General features: G+C 40.0%; 1 protein-coding gene across 1 annotated transcript in view; it reads right to left on the reverse strand.

The window, feature by feature from the left end:
• DSCAM (DS cell adhesion molecule) overlaps positions 1-22354 on the reverse strand; it is a 589689-nt gene that overhangs the window by 177103 nt on the left and 390232 nt on the right. Inside the window, 1 exon segment of the mRNA XM_049785384.1 lies at positions 9752-9871. Coding sequence (XP_049641341.1) covers positions 9752-9871 — 120 coding nt within the window.

A 22354-nucleotide genomic window follows, 5' to 3' on the forward strand; every position in this document is an offset into this window, starting at 1 on the left:
GGACTGGGAAGAAGCCAACAAGCATTCCCGTTTCTCTCCAGGCAAGGTGTGCTGAGTTCTGGGGTCCCTGCTCCAGAAAATCTAGAACCCAGAAGTGAACAGAGGTATATGATGTTACTTTCTCCCCAATGCCATATGTTAATCTCACCTGGATAGTGAGACTCTTCCACAGCTGGGAGGGGTCAGTGATTGGTAATTAAAGGTTGCCTGAGGAAGGGGAGAGAGGCAGAGGCAGCAAGATGGATGAGGATAGCTGAAGGAGGCTGCTCATAAAGCTTAGCATAGAAGCCATGTTGAGAAATGCACATGGTGGTTAGGGCTTTGTAATGGAGCTGGATGTCTTCTGAAACTTCAACTGACTGCCTGTGGATCATTTCTTCACCATCACCCTGTACCTACAGACCCATGGGCCAAAGGAGATGCAGGTGCCAGGTCGGTCTGAGAAAGGCCTCACCATTCATCCATCCATAATTAGGACTCCATAATTAATCATTAATACAACACTCTCCATGCAAAGCATGCTGAGTTTGTTCCCAGACAAGAGTCACCCCTATACTCCTGGTTGAAATTTATCAGTGAGATTTTCCTTGAGGCTTCATAGTCAAACCCATTTGACATTTTTATAGGCATCTTTCACTGTCTTCAAGCCAATGGGAACTGTCACTTCTGCACCCACAAAGTGGATCCTCCCAGATGGCCAGACTGTCCCTTCACTTCTGAGACTCAGCAGTACCCCCTCTGGGTAGGTTTCACCCTGCTTTACCCTCTACCCTATCTTGTCAGACTCTTCACAGGGTTTGATAGGGGCTTGCGAACTTTGTGGGGACCCCAAGAAATGAAAGCCAGAGTTGGCAATAGTCCTGCGGTGTTGCCAGGCCTGGAGCTCAAGTTCAGATGGGAAAGGAGATACCATTTTTGCTGCTCGATCAATCCAGGAAGGTGGATGTCTTGGGTTTTGCAGGGGACTTATGCAGAAGGCCAGATCTAGTACTGATCTTCTTCAGATCTTTTTTCACAAGACCAAGGAGACATCCAGGAGCCTCCAAGGTCCCAATACCATAAGGTCTTCCTAACACTACCTGAGCAAACTCCCAACAGCAATAGATGTAAGCAAAGGCTAAAAGAAAAAAAATAATCCCTAGCTTCCAATAGACACATTTTCCAGTCACTTTTCAGCAATTCAACATCTTGAGAAAGGGTTGGTCTATTTAAGAAATGAGATTTAGGACAATTGGTTAAGCATGGGAGCTGATGATAATGACAATAATGTGATGATAATGATTAATGTGTATTGCTTAGTTGCTATGTGGCAGGAACCATTATAAATGCTTTCTATGAGTTGTCTTGCTAAATCATCATGTAAATCCAATTAACGTATCTGCTTCACATACAAAGAAGCCCTGGTTCACATGGGTTGAACCATTTTTATGCTTTACCAGAATCAGACTGGATTGTTCCAAGGGTATGCTATCAGCTTTCTCTCTAAAATGATAATTTCTACCATGTTTCTCTTAGTTCCTTTGTTACCTATATTTCTGTAGAAATGCCCAGAATTAACATTCTGAGTATGGAAACAATAAGAGCTAGGTTTTAAATATGGCAGAACAGAGGAAAATATTTTTTTTTACTTGAAACTACATTTAAAAAAAAAAGAGGAAACACCAAGTGATGAGGATCCAGATAAACAAGAACCTTGTGTTCTACTGGTGGAACAGAAATTTGGTATAGTGGTCATGAAAACCAGTACAATTTCTTTTAAAAATATAAATGAAATGGCTTATGATCCAACAGTAACATTCTAAGCATGTATCAAAAGGATATTAAAACACTATGTTAAAGCATTTTGCTGCTATCTGAAAATATATTTTCTCCTACATGTTCAAAGCAGCATGATCCGCAAACAACCAACACTATGGGAATGTTAATCAATAGAGAGTTGGAGAAAGAAACTATGATCTATATGTTCAATGAAATAAAGTATGCAATTAATAAGAAATGAAATCACGTACTTCCAGACAAATAAGGGATGGATCCTGAAGTGACTGTGCTCATGGAATAAGTCAGGAAGTGAAAGACAGTTACTGGGTAGTTTCACTCAACTGAGGACTAAGAACAGCCAAAACAAACAAAATGGCAAAATATCCCCCAAACATAAAACAACAGCCAAAAAATAAAATCAAAAACTAAAACTCTCAACAAAACGAAGTCCTAGATTTAATAAAAAAATCTATAGTGGTTAGTGGCAGGAAAGGGGATAGGAAGAATGGACATCCGGACAAATGGTGCAGAGGAGACTGTAGATAGTCTCCAGCTCCAGTAGAAGAGAAAATATTTATCTCTAAAAATGAGGATGATGTGTAAAAAATGCAGTGTCACTTCTGCTGGAAGCAAAGAGTTGTACCTACAGAGATTGGCAGGTGCTTCTGTATGCCCTAAACTTCTTCTATGAAATGATGAGAACAAAATCTCAGGTACAGTCTTAGACCCTCCCCTCATTCTGTCAATCATACCCACATCCAGTCCATTTTCCAAACAGATCCGAAGTCCAACTCCCTGTCCCTCCTTCTTGATATATGATTGGCCGAGGTCTCAGCACAGACACGCTACAGGTCGTGTTCCCAGCTGTTCCTTCCGCTCTACTGTCTACTGAAGGTCCTTAAGGGCAGTGCACATGGCTCCTCTGGGTTGCCCCAATTAATCTCCTGTTTTAGCACAACAAAAGTTCTTGTTTGCCTTGGACTCCACTGGGTTCACTTGCTCCTGAGAATGATCACAGACGATCTGGACCTCTAGGAGCTCTAAGATCACCGGTCACTCATTCCAACTCAGCTTCAGAAACTCCTTAGCACTCCTGGAAAATTCTAGGCATAGCTCCACTTTTCTCATTTGACACTCAGTGGCCCCTTCTGTGATATATTATCTATTAGGCATATGTATACAAATTCATCCCACTTTGTTTCTGACATTCAAACGTCACCATATCCTTGATATCACCTCATACCTTTATGACTCTTCTCTCTTTTCTCCTTCCTCTGCACCTGGATATGTCTGGGCACATCTGTCCTCTGACCAAGCTGCCCTGGCGGGCAGGAATAACCCTAAGTGCACTAGTCCCCCCAGTAGTAAGCCAGAGATGCTCTTGGCTCTACAGACACTGACACTGTTTCAAGTCCCTTCTTTTGCTATAAACAGCATCCATATGTTCATTCTTTTATTTCTGGTTACAAAGTGAGGTTCATCAAGGTATTAATTTCTAAGTTTAAAATACTCTACTTCAAATAAGCAGTCTTGTGTGCTCAGATATGTGAAGAAAAAAGTATGAAGATGGAATAAAAATAATCCATACCCCAAGTCAGAAATGGAATAACTTGATTTTTCAGCAAAGACAGTTTCATTTCTACAATCTCTGCCTGGAAGCCATTGCTTTTGCTCTAAAATTTTGCAGCCCAGAATTAAACTATGGCCTATATCAGATAAAAAAATACAGCCAACCTAGAGTGCCTTTTTGTGCCAGAGAAGGGATATGTCCATGACTATTAAATAAATAAAAGGCACATTTTATAAACAAAGTTTGTTTTTTTCCTTATAAAATGTCTCATAGTTAAAACTGTGTTGCTTAGAATGATCACACTCATTTGTGAAATATTAAAAAAAGATAGAATGGTAATAATAGGTACAGACAATAGAGATGATGGCAAGAAAGCCCAGTTCATGGTGGGAAGCTTGTCATGAAGAGTGGACGAAGTTAGGGCAGAGAAGCCAGCACTATGAGAGCGAGCATTGGGAATGAACACTCTGGACAAGATCTGGGTGCTAAAAGGAGAGAAAGTGATATGCATGGTACCCCTTTAGTAACAGTATTGTAAAGCACCCTGCTTAAAGGGAAGAGAGAGAGAGAGAGAGAGAGAGAGAGAGAGAGAGAGAGAGAGAGAGAGAGAGAGAGAGAGAGAGAGAGAAGAAAAGCATCAACCCCAGAAGTAGGCATGTGAGAGATGGGGGAAGATGGAAAGGAAAATGGGAACATTGGTGGTGGGAAATGTGCCCTGATGAAGGATGTTGTACACTATATAACTGAAATGCAACCATGAACAACTTTGTAATTGTGGAATAAAAACCACAACCATAGTATGAAAAGCTCGTAAACCACAGTGTTTAAATAAAGCAATTTTACAAAACGTTGCCTAGTGTTGAACAATAGACTAAAGCCTTGATGTGGGTTGTAAGAACAGGAAATTTTGCAAAGGGAGGGACATTGGTGAGGAGTAAGACACCATCCCAAGGGTAATGCACCTTGAAATGGCACAAGCTCTCATTCTTGATGTGGAAGGAAGAGCTCTACTCTTCCCATGGGTGGGGAGAATGGTCCCAGGCAGAAAGATCAATGAGATGAAAGTCATTTGGATATTCTGATAAGGGTGAAAGTGGAAAGAACAGACTCAGCATCCATGCATCAGTAACATGGGACAGCCCAGGATGCCCAGAATCTACTCTCCTGCACTCGTTGAACCGCACACATATTCAGGATGACACGCTGCTTTGTGACAACATGCACTTTGCTGCACCCTAAACTGTGTTGGAGGAATGACCTGGTTTTGAGCCCCAGTGAGATGCTGAGAGAAATTATTTCTGGCACATTGGCAGCATTCCTAAGAGCTGGCCCCAGCAGCTGAGTTTCTTGCATCCCTCCCCCCTCCCTCCATACTTTCTCTGCCTAGAAATGAGGCTGGGACATCAGGTGGGAAGGCAGGCAGCAGAGGAGCAATGGACAGGAAGGGGAAAGAGGAAGTGGGCTGATGATGGCTTCAGGGGAAAGACTTACTGGTCCCCAAACTATAATGTGCAGCTACCTCTAAGGGCAAGGGCAAAAAGCTCAAGGGGATCAATCTCCTGAACTCAGTCCTAAGAAAAGCAAGAGAGAACTTGAAGCATAGATTTAATGTGTGCAAACAAAATCTGTGCATTTAGAAGCAATCTACATCTACATCTGTAGACATGGAAAGACATTCAGGAAATGATTTCATGGAAAGACATTCATTGAAATGAATTCATTGACTTCTTGAATTCATTGAAATTGAAGAAATTCATTGAAAGAAGATTATTAGAAGAATCAAAGGATGTAAACTTTCTGTGCATAGCTATGGGTAGACAAACAGATTTAGAGAAAAATACAGAACTCAAGACAAAATGTAATGCTTAAAGTAATGATATGAATTTCTTTTGTGTTACTGGAGATTCATTGCACTTGAAAACTCTTCTGTTGCCAAATTGACTTTATCCTTTGACCATTTGATATTGTAAATAAAATATAAAGATAAAAGAAGACGGGCCGGTGAGGTGGCGCTAGAGGTAAGGTGTCTGCCTTGCAAGCGCTAGCCAAGGAAGGACCATGGTTCGATCCCCCGGCGTCCCATATGGTCCCCCCAAGCCAGGGGCAATTTCTGAGCTCTTAGCCAGGAGTAACTCCTGAGCATCAAATGGGTGTGACCAAAAAAAACAAAAACAAAAAACAAAACAAAACAAAACAAAAAGATAAAAGAAGACTACTACAAGTAAATCCGCATACTGGTGTTGAGAACAAATTGTCCTATCTGGGACAGATTGAGTGTTTTTCAATCATAAAAATAAATACACTTGCACATAAATAAGAATGAAGCTGAGGGGGATGGAGTGATAGCACAGCAGAGAAGGCATTTGCCTTGCACACAGCTGACCCGAGCTCAAGCCCTGGCATCACATATGGCCTCTACAACACCGCCAGAAATGACCCCTGAGCACAAAGCCAGGAGTATCCCCTGAGCACTTCCAGGTGTGGACCAAAAAAAAAAAAAAAAAGAGAGAGAGTGTGAAGCTAAGGATGTGATAAGCAGCATGAGTGAGAAACTCTTGCAAAGGAAACTGAAGAAGGTAGTATAAAAACCATGAAAACCTTGTTAAAATCTTCAGTCATCTGGCTATGGGAATGCTATTAGGAAGTTAAGTTATCCATTGCACTATGGAGATTCAACAGAAAAAGGACACTAGATTGTAGGGAAAATATGTGAAGTGCTCTAATATTTTTAGGGTCAGTGTTGGCCAAGAGCTTTACTCTTAGGAGTTGGCCTCAAGAAAGAAAAACAGGGGCCAGAATGGGAGGACAGGGAGGTGGCATTTGTCTTGCACGAGGTTGATGGGGGTTCAATCTCTGGCATCCCATAGGTTTTCCTGAGCCTGCCAGGAGTGATTCCTGAGCAAAGTGCCAGGAGTAACCCCTGAATGCTGCTGAGTGTGGGCCAAAAACTGAAGAAAGAAATAAACAAGGAAAAAAAGAAGGAAAGAAAAAAAAAAAAAGAGGGGCCGGAGAGATAGCATGGAGGTAAGGCGTTTGCCTTTCATGCAGGAGGTCATCGGTTCAAATCCCGGCGCCCCATGTAGTCCCCTGTGCCTGCCAGGAGCAATTTCTGAGCCTGGAGCCAGGAATAACCCCTGAGCACTGCCGGGTGTGACCCAAAAACCACAAAAAAAAAAAAAAGAAAAGAAAAAGAAAAAAGAAAAGAAAGAAACAAAGAAGAAAGAAAAAGAAAGGAAGGAAAGAGAAAACAGAAAGAAGAAATAAAGAAAGGAAAGAGAAAATAAAGAAAAAAAGAGGAAAAGAGAAGAAAGAAAAGAAAGGAAGGAAGGAAAGAAAGAGAAAAAAGAAAGAAAGAGAAAGAAAAGGAAGGAAGAAAGAAAGGAAGAAAGAAGAAGAAAGAAGAAAGAAAGAACGCAACTCATTCTTAGGCTCTATGGCCACACTAGGGCATTGCTTGCTGCAGTATTTGTGCAACAGAGACTAGACACAGTCTAGCAGCATGGGGACTGCCTCACAGGGCCACACTGTCAAAGTCACTTTGAAGAGGACAAGTGCCCCAATGGATGCTCACTATGGCATGCTTGCTCAGCTGCTCCAAAAGCCAATGTGTTCAGTGACTCCATAGAAAGAAACAAGGCTTCAAACATTACCTAAATCATGACACAAATCGTGAGAGAAAAGAGAATCTGAAGGACAGTTTTGTCTGGAAAAAAATGTTCAATATGGACATTGTCAATGTCGTGTTCTAGGGGAGTAAATTCAAATTAAAAAAATGTGTAGATCGGGGGATAAGTCAAGGGGTGGCCTGGAATGGGTCAGGATCTGAGTGACAGAAGATAGTGCCACAGGCAACTCTGAGCACTACCTGTCTGAAGATAAGCAGCTTGGAGAGCTGAATTCGAGTAGGAATGGCCCCTATTAAAATATAAATATGTGGGGCCAGAGTGAGAGTACAGTGGGCAGGGCTTTTGCCTTGCACGCGAAAGAGCTGACATCCCTTATGTTTCCCTGAGCCCACCAGGAGTAATTCCTGAGTGCAGAGCCAGGAGGCACCCTTGAAACCTATGAGGTGTGGCCCTAAAAACAAAACCAAAAAAAAAAAAAAACAACATCAACAAACCCACATAAATATGTGAGCTCCCTCCTGCAAGCAATCTCTCCCCTCTATACCCTCTTTCCTTAAAGAAAATATGCTAAATAGGAACTGTGGCAAGTTTCTCATTTTCTCCTTATGGTTCCTTTATTTTGTTTTCTGTGTTGGAGGGGGAGCACATTTGGCCTCACCGAGGGCTTACTCCTGGCTCTGTGCTCCAGTGTAGCATTTCGCCCTTAGGATGGACTTGGATGGTGGATGAAGGCCTTTGTTCTTAGGCCATGGTCACGTGGCTTCATCCCCCATCAACCGGTGGGTCTGGGGTCCAGGAAAGCGATGGGTATTGAACTCACTTAAAGGCAGGCTTCAGGAAGCATCAACTTTATTCATGCCCTATCCACCACATATGGGGCCTATATCATAACCTTTTAAGCATTCAGCCATTCTTAGCTAGCCCTGCATCTTAACTCCTGTCAGCCATCTTCCCTTTGACCTCCATGCTGGCAAAAGACCAAAAAGACCTAATCCCCTGGGTCAAAGGCCTTATATAACCTTCCAAGATCACTCCCCGGAATGGGAGGGGTCTTGCAGGTAAGGTTATACGTAATATTCGGTTCCCAAGACCCCCTCCCAGAAATGGGCGGGTCTCAGGTAGATACACCTAAATCCAGGGTGGAGTTACACCCCAGGATTACTCAGGGGACTATAGACATTTCCAGAGATGATCCAGAGTCAGACACATGCAAGGCCAGAGCCCTCCTCACTCTACTACCTCCCTGGGCCCTGATTGTGGCTTCTTTCTTTCCCATTTTGTTTCAAAGAGCTTCATTCCAAATACAAACCGTGATTAAATAAGCAAATCAATAAGTACATTCATAACAATGATAATAGCTTCATGGTTTATTTATTTGTTGCCTATTTCTCCTACCAATCTGTAATGGGCCCTCAATTATTTAATAGATGAATTATTAAATTAAAATTCATCATCAGAAAATACAGCTAAGGGATCTTTCCTCCTGGAATGGTTGATACAGTAAGATGATATCAGACAATAAGAGAATATAATCAGGCATCAAGTATTAGGCTTGGTTTTCTTGGGGGGAGGTGAACCACCCACACTTAGCAATGCCCAGAACTTCCTTAGGGTTCTGTGCCCATGAGTCACTCCTAGTGGTGTTCAGGAAACCTAATGTGGTACTGAGAACCGAACTTGAGTCAATCATGGGCTAGACAGGAGTCCAAACCACAGCACTGTCTCTCCAGCCTACATGCTTTCCACATTAGCTTCCATTTGATGTACTTTTAAGTATACAACGTGGATAATTCCACCATAAACTTGTCATGTTCTTATTTCTTTGAAGAGAAAACATAGTTAAACTTGAGGGAACAATCACTGGACACTCAGAATCAGGTGTTGAAGGATTTTTGACGATTTTATTTATTTATTTATTTATTTATTTATTTATTTATTTATTTATTTATTTATTTGTTTGTTTTGGAGCGGCCACATCTGGCAGTTACTCCTGACTCTGCACCCAGGAGTGCTACTCCTGGCAGGCTCAGAGTACCATATGAGAGGATGGGACTTGAACTTGAATCAGTCACATGCAAGGCAAACATCCTTTCCACTGTGCTATGGTTCCAATCCCTGATGACTATTTTTAAAAGAACACACCAAGGCAACAGTATATAGCATTTTGTATGAAGGTAACCAGGTAGATAAAACATCTGCTCTTATTATAACAATTATAACAACTTCATCTTTTATATATTTGCTGCCTATTTGTCCTATCAATCTGTAATGAACTCTTAATTATTTAATAGAAGTGTAGCATAGTGGGTAAGGTGCTTGCCTTGCATGTGGCCTATATGTGTTTAATATCCAGCATCCCATACAATCCCCTGTGCCTGCTAGGAGTAATTATGAATACAGAGCCAGGAGTAACCCCTGAGCAACACCAGGTGTGACCCAAAAACCAACCCAAAAATTCTGTTCTGTTTATTTATTGTAGTAACTGTGACTTTCTCAAACCTTATATCTGAGCATGGGGGAAGTGAGTTTTTAATAATGAGAAACTCTCTTCCTCTCCAGTGTGAGCAGACCAGGCTTACCCCTTAGAGGTGAACAATGGAGCATCTCCTAGGTGTGGCGATCTGCTAGATCAGAACACATGCTGTGAGGGGCTACTTGAAACATGGAGTTGGGTTTCTTCGGTCTAAACAGTTGGCTTCTGTGGGGATGAGGATTTCACCACCGGAAATGCTCCTTCCATTCTTTAGAACACAATGCATTTTTTGCATACAGAAAGCACCAACAAGTCACTTCCTACCTTTAGAGAATTTCCACACGATGGTGGGTACAGGGTAACCCTCAGCTGAGCAATTTAAGATGACAGCTTTGCCATAAATCCCATCCTGGTCCCGGGGCTGGACCACAAATTTGGGAGGAACTGAAAAAGAGAAATAAAACGGGTAATTTAGACAAGACCCAACAATTATTTAAGGTTCAGCGGTACGAAATTCTGAAATCTGAATGAACATTACAAGGTATAGAATATATTTAACATCTATGGATATAAGAGAAAAATGGAAAGCCCAAGAAGAAATAGGGAAACAGTCTTAGGACAGACAGACATTATGATTTATTTCACCGAGCCTATGTAGTCAGGAATGGCTTTGCCTTGGGGACACAGGACTCTTGCATAGGAGTTTTGCTGAACCCAGAAGATGGGATATTCTGGGGTTTTGTTTGTTAGAGTTTGGGGTTTCTGTGTTGTGTTGTTGGAGGTGTTATTGTTGTTAATTTGGACCCATACCTGGCTTACTCTTGTCTCTTTGATCAGGAACAAATCCTGGCAGTTCTCAGAGGCCATATGCCAATGCCAAGGGTCAAACCTGGGTTGTTCGCATGAAAGGCAAGTGCCTTAATCCTCCAACCATTGCCCCAGCTCCCATTCTATTTCGTACTTCTAACCTAGAGAATCTTCAATATCCTTTTCGGGGTTGGGGGAGGACTGCTTGAGACAATGTTGATTCATCCTCTTGCAGGATAGAAAGGGAGAAGAGGAGTGGGCATTTCTTGATGGCAATAAAGAACAGATCATGGTTTTGAACTCTGCCCTCACATTTAATCAAGGCCCAAGGTGATTTTTCACTATGTAAACAAAATTCTGGAGAAAAAGGCCATTCTGGGTCCTAGAGAAGACAGCACACGGGTTAAGGCTCACACCATGCTTATGGCAATTCCTGATTCTATCTCCAGCACCTCATGGTATCCTGAACATTAATGGTTGTGTCCCTGGAGCGCCAAACTCTGCTTATGTAGCCCTATAATCTTAGCTCTACAGAAACCAGGCAGAGCCATATTCTTGGACCCTTACACTGAACCACAGGCCTGACTGGCTGAGAATCCCTGAGAGGGGCTCTGGGGTCACCTGAGCACCACTAGGGAGGCAAAAGTAAAAAAGAGGCACTCCTAGGACACAACAGCTTCATTCACAAAAGAGCATTATTTATTGCTGCACTCAGAACAAAGTTAAGAGATGGAATCAACCTTGGTGTCCAATGGTAGATAACTAGATTGTTAAGCTGTGGTGTCTACACACACACACACACACACACACACACACACACACACACGTCTTTCTTTCTTTCTTTCTTTCTTTCTTTCTTTCTTTCTTTCTTTCTTTCTTTCTTTCTTTCTTCTTTCTTTCTTTCTTCTTTCTTTCTTTCTTTCTTTCTTCTCTCTCTTTCTTTCTTCTCTCTCTTTCTTTCTTTCTTTCTCTTTCTTTCTTTCTTTCTTTCTTTCTTTTCTTTCTTCCTCTCTTTCTTTCTTTCTTTTCTTTCTTCCTCTCTCTCTTCCTTTCTTTCTTCCTTCCTTCCTTTCTCTCTCTTTCTTTCTTTCTTCCTTCCTTCTTTCTTTCTTTCCCTTCCTTCCTTCCTTCCTTCCTTCCCTTCTTTCTTCTTTCAGTTTTTTTCCATTTTATAATAATTTTGCTGCCACTCACCCAGAAACAAATGTATTATAATCAACTATATAAACTATGTGATACTATGGTTTTTAAATAAAGTGATTACATTTAAAAAAGAAGAAAAGAGCTGGTTAAGTTTTGAAAAGTGTTAAGAAAAAAATCATCCCTAACCAAAACATACTAATGAGGTCTGAGAAAACTCACCTGTCATCAGAAAGCAAATGCTTTAGTCATGATTTTAAAGAGAAATATATATATTATTCTAAGAAAAGGGAGCATCTGAAAGTATTAGAATCCTACAATAATATTTCCTAGAAGATGAATAATTGATTATTGAATTTGAATGAGACTCAGAATTATGCAAGGTTTAGGCAAGAGGCAGAATTTAGGCAGAAGTTGGCAAGAGGACCTGAACTATGGCCATTATCTATCAGGTACCTAAAATCTAGGAATTCTTTCCCTCTTCCCAGTCTCCAAGTCCTCTAAGGCTAGCCTTGTCTACTGTGAAATTTTCCCAACTCCTCATTTTGAGACAAAAACGTGTTCTAAAATTGATAAGAATTCAAGGAAGCACAGGAAATGGACCAGGGTGATAATCCTTGTCTAGGTTAACAAGGGGAATATAAGCACACGTAAACAACAGAAGCATTTGGCTATACAACTGTGAAAGCTGAGGGCATATTAACGTATGGGAAGCAGCTGGTGATGGAACTCAGAGCTGAGTTCCTATTGGGTACAGCTGAGGAGCCAGATCATCAATAGATTTTTGTTTCTGGGCTCTAGCTCTGTTACATTCAGGTGAATGAGTTTGTGCAAGTTCTCAAAATGTATTTTGACTTAATACCCAAATCTGTCAATTCTGATGATTCTGGTAGTCATTCAATAAACTCAGCATAGGACTAAATGCATTCATATTTGAAAAAGAACTATAAAAATTAGTTTTCATATGTGCATTGATTCATTTCATAAAACCAGTTATATCCAGCTTTATCATACCCTTAGGAAACATAATTCCCAAATGGCAAATTAAATACATTAGTTGCACAGTCAACTAGTAAAATCTTTAATATTACTTCACTAGTAAGCAATTTTGCTTCATTGAGATGATATTCTGAAATAAGTACACTGAATAAAATGTGATATGTATTAAAAATAAGCTCATAAAAATGGCTGCCTCATGGTGATTTCTAAGAATAATCCTAGAGATGATAAAAATCACAACTTCCTGGTAAAACAAACCAATCTACCTTAAGGAGAAAATGAAGCTTACTATATGTCAGAATTTTTCTGGCCAAAGTGGGAGGTACATTTGTAGTCATCTTCATTCTACTCTCTTGGTCTGAAATTCTGCCAAGAACCAGGAAGCTCTTGTCAAAGGGGCAGCATAATTAATCTGTTGCATTTCCTCTGGAAGAGTGTGTAATTAGACTTGATCCATGACCCCGCCCTCCAATTTGGTTCCAATCCAAAGGAATGTTGCTTAAAAAGCAATCAAAGAGGTTAACATGGGAAATCACCATTGACATACTGTAAAAAGAAGGTAATTATAGACAGAAATGGCCCATAAAACTGAGAATATCGTTCATCTCTCTGATTTCATTTCTTTGCTTAAGGTACTGAGAATCTTCCTTGAAGACGTATTACATGGGTCAGAGCCATAGCACAGTGGGGAGAGCATTTGCCTTGCATGCAGCAGGTGCAGGTTCAATACCTGGCATATCATATAATCCCCTGAGACTGCCAGGAATAATTTTTGAGCGCAGAGCCTGGATTCCACCAGGTGTGACCCAACAACAACAACAACAACAACAAAAGAAAATGTATTATATGTCTTTAAGTTACCCCCATCTTCACTTCCATACCATGAGCATAATGGGTAAACTGGAAGTTTGCCATCTAGTACCAGGTGCCCTCCATGTATCTCTGCACCTCCAAGTTAAGTGGACCCCTTGCACTTGACCTAGGCACACTATGAGCCTGTGCAACCCTGAGAATACTGTGATCCAGGTTTCATATTTGTCCTGGAGAATTAAAACATAAAGGGGAAGGCATTGGTTTGACAATGGGCCAGCTTTAGTGAACCAGGAGCTCCCATGTTGACTTGGCTTGGTGGGGGCATCAGAATCATTTGCTGAATCCACTCCCCAGACACTGCAATTCAGTAGACCAGAGGAGAAATTAAAATTCTATTTTCCTGACAGGTTTCCAAGTGCTATTAGTCCTGAAACACACTGTGAGAGCCACTATTCTCCCTGATTTCTTGGGCAGTTCTCATGGGCCAGCAAGCCATCACTGCCCACATCATCAACATCTTCCCTGTTCTCTTGTTTTTAGATCCAGGTAAGCAAGACCCTCTCAGGTTTAGGTATGCAAGTCCCAGGAAAGTGTGCACCTCAAGCTGTCTTCCAAATTCCTCCTGAGGATAAGATCAATTCTTATCAGGGTTTCTGAACACCTCTTATCTCATCTATATACTTGCCAGCTCCTGACTTCTCAAATCCATCCTTACACAGTGGTCTGAAGGATACTTCAAAAACGTAAGAGGTTGTGACTTCCCTGTTTTAGATCATGGGGGCACAGCCTCACTGCTCTTTGGAGAACCCACTTTAGAATATTTTCTCAGCTCTTGATGGCTTGGGTCCTCGGTATCCATCTTAATCACCTGTCCCCTTCCTCTTCAGACTGTGTTTCAGTCATTTGAAGACTTGTTTATGCTGCAGGTCCCCTATTGCTCTGGCTACTGTAATTGAAATCTAATTGCACAGAATCCTGCTTCTTTCTTTCTTCTTTCTTTCTTTCTTTCTTTCTTTCTTTCTTTCTTTCTTTCTTTCTTTCTTTCTTTCTTTCTTTCTTTCTTTCTTTCTTTCTTTCTTTCTTTCTTTCTTTCTTTCTTTCTTTCTTTCTTTCTTTCTTTCTTTCTTTCTTTCTTTCTTTCTTTCTTTCTTTCTTTCTTTCTCTCTTTCTTCCTTCCTTCCTTCCTTCCTTCCTTCCTTCCTTCCTTTCTTTCTTTCTTTCTTTCTTTCTTTCTTTCTTTCTTTTCTTTCTTTCTTTCCTTTCTTTCTTTCTTTCTTTCTTTCTTTCTTTCTTTCTTTCTTTTCTTTCTCTTTCCTTCCTTCCCTTCCTTCCTTCCTTCCTTCCTTCCTTCTTCCTTCCTTCCTTCCTTCCCTTCCTTCCTTTCTTTCTTTCTTTCTTTCTTTCTTTCTTTCTCTTCTTTCTTTCTTTCTTTCTTTCTTTCTTTCTTTCTTCTTTTCTTTCTTTCTTTCTTTCTTTCTTTCTCTTTCTTCTTTCTGTCTTTCTTCTTTTTCTTTTTTTTCCCGGTGACACTCAGGGTTTACTTCTGGATATGATCTAAGAAATTGCTCCTGGCTTGGAGGACCATATGGGATGCCAGGGATCGAACCCAGGTCCATGTTGGGTCAGCTGCATGCACAGCAAATGCCCTACTGCTGTGCTATTGCTACGGCCCCTGCCTTTTCTCTTTCATCATCATCATTGTGAGCATCTTGATGGGTTTGTTGGTTGAATTCTTGGCTCCCCAAACCATGCTACACACTCTGTGAGATAAAACTGTTCCTTTCTTGAGGACTACTGGACCCTCAGGACATAGCATTAAGATAGAAAAATCACTCGGAAATATTTTTGGAGTCACACGAGTAAATGAAAATAGTATTGTTCTCATTTTATCAAATAGGAATGTGGGTCTCATCTAATACGGCATGATAGATGTAACCATGCAGATGAGAGTGAGACCACTTCCCAAGGACTTCAGGTAAGATGATTCCAGGAACACCATCAGAGGGAAGGGAGCAGAAACATTCCAGGAGAAGTCTGGCCAAGCACACCAAGAAACAGAGGTGGAAGGAAGTGAAACTATACAGCAGTCGCCATTTGGGCTAAAGTGCACTAGATAGCAACCACTGAATAGTCCTCCATGTCTGTGTAGATCATATCTTCAAATTTCTGACTTCCTTTTTTAAGCTGTATTTTAATTCCTTTTTCTGAAATACTTCATTTGTTATAATTCAGTGATTATACTAGGCAAAATAGTCTTCATGATGAAAACTTTTTCTGATGTGGTTGAGGGTGATTAAAGAGATGGGAAAAATGGTTCAACCAAATGATCTCACATCCTTCAAGGTAATCAATTCTTGCCAGACATTTTCCCGATCAAAACTGCACAATTGTCACCCAGTCTTCCCCAGTGTGTATGCATATGTAGATATATGTGTATGAATATATTATAAGATAATATTCCAGGAACTGAACCATCTGAGGAAGGAAATGGGGGTTATTGAGCCATCAGTTGGCTCCTTTTGATCCACTTAACTCTTTGCTCTTCATCACTATCATAATACTTGTCATAATATAATTTGACAATCTTGCAAAGGGACCCATATGGCCTGAAACTGTCAAGAAAGTTTCCTGCTCATGTGGTTCAGAATGAGGTTGCTGGAAATATAGTTATCTTTGGTCCGATCTGCTTACTAAAAGGGGAATTATGTCTGGATCATTGTCTTAAAGGGAAATAATGTGTTTATAAAAGTGACAAGCATTTTTTTTTCATCTTGAACACATTCCCTTTTTCTCTTGGTAAACATAGACTCCAGGGAGTTATATTTCTAAAAACTTGTAGGCTCCCTCACTGTTAATATTGGTCAAGAATAGAGTTTTCTGGAAGGCTGAGAGGGCCAGCAGGTACCTGGGATGAGAGTAATTGCAATATCTTACTGATACTGTTTTTTATTACTGGATGGCAGCTGGTCATGGTGACAGTTGCTCCAAGTCTTTTTTAATAGGTGACCCTGGAAACTGAAACCAGATCACTTCCTAACCCTGTTTAACAGATGCTCTGGCCACAATCTTCAGGCCTCCATCTCAGGAGCTCAAGATTTTGCTGTTGTCTGTTTTGCTGTTTTGCTCATGTCTCGCCCCAAGTCAGGCACTCAGTGATGACTGGAACTGTTTAGAACTCACTTCTGCAAAAGTGCTGTGACTTTCTCTGTTCACCAACATCAAGTGGATGCTCCAAATGTCTTCAGAATCTAGACATACATTACAGGGGTTGAAGTGCATATCTTGTACACATCAGCCCATGGTTCAATCCTCCGTACTATGTGGGCCCACCAGCATAACTGGGCATAGTCCTGGGGGTCCCTGACCATCACAGAGCAACCCCACCAAGTGGCCCATGTAATTCCTGACACCACAGGGATGCACACGCAGTTCTGCATCCTCAGACCTTCACACTGATCCACAGGCTCCTTGGCTCAGAGTACCCAGTGATTCTAGGTCTTGAGAATTCCAGAATCCAAATGTATTCAGAGACGCTTTCACTGTCCTTCTGACCTATATCACTCTCTTCACTCCAGTGGTCTCTCTTCTTACCCGGATTTATTCTCACATCCTCTTTGCTTGTCATCTCACCAACATGTGTGCTTTATAGGGCAGGGACTATAATTACACTGTTATAATCACCAGTGAACCTCTAGAAAATCCAGGATAAAATTTATGCTTAATAAACATTGCTTGGAAGAGTGTAGGATGGAATGAAGTGAAATGGTAACACAGATATGGTCCCAGAGTTGGCTCAATAAACAACTGTCCAGCTGAGCATGGCATCAGGGAGCATCCTCATTCACTGCAGAGGGACAGAGACAGAAGGTTCTCTCATAGGAGGGATATAAAGCAAAATAGTAAGGAAATAAAAAGCAGACAAAAGCAACGGAACCTAACAGTTGGTTACCATCGAGGAGAAGGTGGGGAGGTGATTAGTGATGGACTAAAGCAATAATGGAGTGACACTGACACTCTAGTAGAGGTTAGGTGTCTAGGGTTGTATACCATATGCGTGAGACCCTATTATTGACAGTACTACAAAACATAGTGATAAAAATAACCCACTTTTGATGCTATCAAATAAAGCATATAAAATACTAAGCACATCAGACTGGAATAAACGTTGATAAAACAAGAGCATAAGACTGCTACAGATCTGGACTTTAAAATGAAAAGTGCTTCATTAGCGAGAATAGTACCTTATAGTCCTTAGCTAATTCATTTTAGCTGTTACCATGCCAACTGAAATTAGAAGGAAATTAGGTTCAGAGAAAGCTGCTTTGGCACTGGGTAGTGCTTATTTAAAAATGACAGTTTTTCTGAATTCAAAATAATGACCTAATGGGGGTAACTATACAACAGTTCCGGGACCTTCCCAACTTGAAACTTTAATATAACACATTCAAAACTTATCTTCAGGAGAGGTTAAAGGAACTATATATACCTTATAAAAATCTTTTGTTTGTCAGGGCCGGGCGGTGGCGCTAAAGGTAAGGTGCCTGCCTTGCCTGCGCTAACTTTGGACGGACCGCAGTTCGATCCCCCGTGTCCCATATGGTCCCCCAAGCCAGGAGCAACTTCTGAGCATATAGCCAGGAGTAACCCCTGAGCGTTACCGGGTGTGGCCCAAAAACCAAAAAAAAAAAAAAAAAAAAAACTTTTGTTTGTTTATTTGTTTTTTGGCAGGCTCAGGGGTTACTCCTGGCTCTGCACTCAGAAATCGCTCCTGGTAAGCAGCAAGAGATCATATGGGATGCTGGGATTTGAACCATCGTCTGTCCTGAATCAGCTGTGTGCAAGGTAAACGCCCTACTACTGTGCTATCTCTCTAGCCTCACTAGTTTTATTTTTAAAGAGTTAAAAACATGAAATATTTAATCACAATCATGCAGAGGGAATATTTTCCATGTGTCTTATCATAGATTCTATAGCTTTAGAGGAGGGTGTACAAACAAATTTGAATTTAAATCCTGGAAGCAGCCAGAGAGCCTGTATAGGAGGAGCTCAGTTGCTTATCTTCTCAGCAGATCCCTCCCTTTATACTGTTGGCAATGGCTACCCCCGAGCACAGAGGCAGAAGCAGCCCTGAAACACAACTGAATGTGCCCACCCCATTCCCAAAGGCAATTTTAACACATTGGGAAGTAGAGTCAGAGACAAAATGATTCTTTTATAATTGTTGAGAGATCCATATCTATTGGTATTGAGGGTGTGGGATGTGGTAGACAGAATTTAGGCTCAGGAACAGGAAAAGCACAAATATTTTACCTCTTGAGCCACATCCATGACCCTCAAAAATAATTTTTTTTTGAAGGTAAACTTGTGCCTTACACTCCTTTCATAAAATCCTCTTCCAATCCATCCTTCTAATTGTTCTTTTTCATGTGGAGTGATGGGAACCATCCTCAGGGATACACAATGACTACGGTATGGTTCCCAACAATATTGGGGCAGATGTGAAGATTATATTTTGAAAATAAAGTTTCTTTTATTATTTCATTTACTTTATACTGCCTAGGGCAAATATCAGAATAAATTTTGAGTTCAACTCACTTCCCTTCTCTTAAGAAACACAACTCTGTGCTCCCTTTTCCATTGCCTGAAAACAGTAACTTTACCATTTTGTATCCCACGTTAGAGTTATTTATGTTGAGAAAAATGCATCTGCCACCTGGTATTGTCTAAGAACCCATTTACTAATTTTTAAAATTGATGTGTCAAGTATTTGACTCCAAATCTGTCTCCCTGAGTTTACTAACTGCTTTTGTGGATTCTAATTCCTGGTGTTTCTACCATGGTTATTACTGTATAAGCTTGAGTTTATTCCACCGAAGTGAAATTCGAATGCTGACTCATTAACTCAAGGTCATTTGTTAATTCTGTGAATATTTACTCTTTTGCGCCACATATATTTTCCCCTTTCTACTGGTCTTCTCCCATCACCACATAAGCTTTCTTCCCCTATTCCATCTGCAACTTCATCTCCCTTTCTCTGCCTCCTGTCATAGCAAACATTCTTACAACTGTTCTATATATTTCACACATACATATATATTGCCTTTCCTTAAGACTTTTTATTCAATTATTCACTGTAGATAAAACAGGTAACTCTTCAAAATCAATACCAGTCATCTTGATGATGATTTAACAATACTGAGCTTTTTAGACCCAATGATCAAGGCTACATTTTCTTTTTACTTCCAGTGGAGTTGATCAAAGCTATTAATTCTATTCATGGGTCTTTTTTTTCTTGCATATCCAGGAGACAGATTCTACTACATTTCCTCTGCTTTACTGTTTCTTTCTTCCTTGTTGTCTTTTGTGGATATTATTCTGACTGTAATCTTAAATGCTGGAATTCCATGAATCTAGTTCTTTTCATTTATTCTAGTTAATTTTCCATTTTCTAAATTACTACTCTTTACTACTTCTTCACTTTGATTGGCAAGAGACTTCCATTTTCCTTAAACTAAACAAACTTCCAGCACACATTTATTTCATTGTAAATTTAGCATTTTTTTAATCAATTTCAAAATTAAATTTATAAGCATGGGTCATGAATTTGCCTCCAAATGTATTGGAAATTCAACCTTTATCTAATGTGCTTGGCCTTCTAAGAGCTAGCCTTACTTTTTCAATTAATATATTCTTCATATAGATGCTGGCTAAAAATTACTAAAAAGATAAGTCAAATCATATCCCTAACATAGTGAAAGTCACTGAGAGCTCTGTACAGTTAGAGAAAAATATCCAGATTTCTCAAAGGTTGCCTTGTCAAATTACACATTCAAACTTGGCTTTGGAATTTTACAAAACCCTAAAGCTAATGACAACGAATGTTGTTCTCACCTACAAAATAAAAGGTTATTTTTTAGTATGGCTATAACAGACAGCAGATTAAAAAATATTCCCCATGCAATTCACCTGTGTGACAACATTTTGGACCATGAATGGATAAACTTTGGGGATAAAAATCATGCATCAGATACCTGAATTTGTAATTACTTCAAAACTTTATGATTTAATGGGACTAAAATAGGACCAGAAAATCACTATTGGCATTTTCTTAAATCTTCAGAGTCACTATGGTGAAATTTAGACTGAGAACCTTCTCTTTCTCCATCACATTATTCTTACCTATTTCTCTAGCTACTTCCTTTCTGGGACTTCTATCAACCAACTTGTGAGTTAATATTGAACCCACAGAAGCTTAACATATTTGAATAATTATAGAAAGCTTTTTAATCAAATTGTGATAAATGACTTTATTCCATGAGCTGAGGATGGATTTCAGTGAAGCTGACCTTTATCTTGGTAAAAATAAATCTGGTTTTCTTTCCTGCATGGGACAGTGATAGAGAGAACACTGATGGACATTTTTATCTAATATTTTTGTTCCCTGACCTGGATCTTTCAGAGCAGATTACCTTGGAAAGGATTGATGTTCTATGTTGCTTTTCACAAATGATAGCAAGAGTCAGTTCTTATAAATAAAAAAAAAACACCTGGGAAACAGACTCCAATTAATGGTTAAATTAAAGACTCCAAAAAATGATTCCATTTTATTTATCTTTAGAAAGTGAAGGAATTATGTAGAGTCCAATTTTTACACTCAAAGCTCAAATGCCCTTTGCTTCAATGCCATTTGCATCTTTTTTAGCTAATTCACTCCTGAAACATTTTTTGCCTACATTTCGATATTAAGTATATTTCTCTTTCTTTGAGTAGGAATTACCTAGACAGTGAATTTCTTTTTCAGGCAGAAAAGAAGAGGTGTCTTGGGGACGAGGTCAAAGGGTGGAAAGAAGATGTGGGAACCTGCTGCTCAAACCAGACTCTTCTTGAACCCATGGACTGTTCTGATGATCACAGAAACCAAGTCCTCCTGACTATTAGGTTGAGGAGCCAATGTTTTGAAATAATAAAAAAATCAAAGGATAGCAATAAAAATGTACCATAATGAGTAAGTTTAAATCTTTAAATGTAATTCTAAGTTTTTTATTTCAGAGTGCTACTTTCATAACGTAAGTGAATGTTTACCTTGTAAGTAAACACATGTTGGAAATTCATAAAACCACAGATTGTTGGGACCAAAGAGGTGGCGCAGTGGTAGGGCGTTTGCCTTGCAAGCTGCTGACCTAGGCTTTGGTTCAATCCCCCCACATCCCATATGGTCCTCCAAGCCAGGAGTGATTTCTGAGAGCATATCCAGGAGTAACCCCTGAGCATCACCAGGTATGGTCCAAAAACAAAAACAAAACAAAACAACTGATTGTCCCAGCTCAGTAGATTTTTAAGGACTACTAGCAACTCATTTTTTAGGAAAGGGAGAAGATACCTTTCTTCGAGGGAGGGTCACCTGGAAAAAGTGCTCAGGGCCCATTCTTGACTCTGAGCTAAGGAGTCACTCCTTGCAATAGCTAAAAGGCAGTACATTGGCACTAGGGATTGAACTGGGATCTGTCACATGCAAAGTCAGAGCCTAACTTCCTGTTCTATGTCCTGGTCCCAGGAGAGTTTACCTTGTTGGAAACTTGATGAATTGAGCAGAGATTTGAGATGACAAATGCTTATGTTTTAGATGTTCAGAGATTTTTTTATGGTTCTCTATACCAGAAATAATTTTAAATTATTTTATAAAGATGACCACAATTGGCCCAACTCAATTCATATTGCAATACTCTCTTAAAACCATGACAACTTGAATACTAAGCACAATAGAAGAACCAGAAAAATAACCACACATCTGCAACTAAACAAAAGTATAACAAATTCACTGTTTCATGTTTCTGTAGATAATAAACTGGATATAAAGTTTTAATAAACATTATTTTAAAGTCACTTGTAGGAATAATATTTTAAGATTTTATTGAACAAGTACAATCAGTAGGTTTTCAAGGATCCTTTGAACTTTGTTTAGTCCTCAGAAATTAATAGGAAATATCAAATTATGTAAATCCTATGTTTATTTCATTATTTACACATTTTCTTGGGGAAGGGTGTTCTCCCAAGCAATGCTCAGCGACCCCTCCTAGAGATTTTCAGCCAACTGTGCTGGCTGTTCAAAGTGAAGGCCTGAGGATCAGTGGTGAGGTTCTGGGCCACCATTGTGGAACTCAGGGACCA

This window comes from Suncus etruscus, chromosome 13 (assembly GCF_024139225.1).
Source record: "Suncus etruscus isolate mSunEtr1 chromosome 13, mSunEtr1.pri.cur, whole genome shotgun sequence".
Lineage (NCBI taxonomy): Eukaryota > Metazoa > Chordata > Mammalia > Eulipotyphla > Soricidae > Suncus > Suncus etruscus.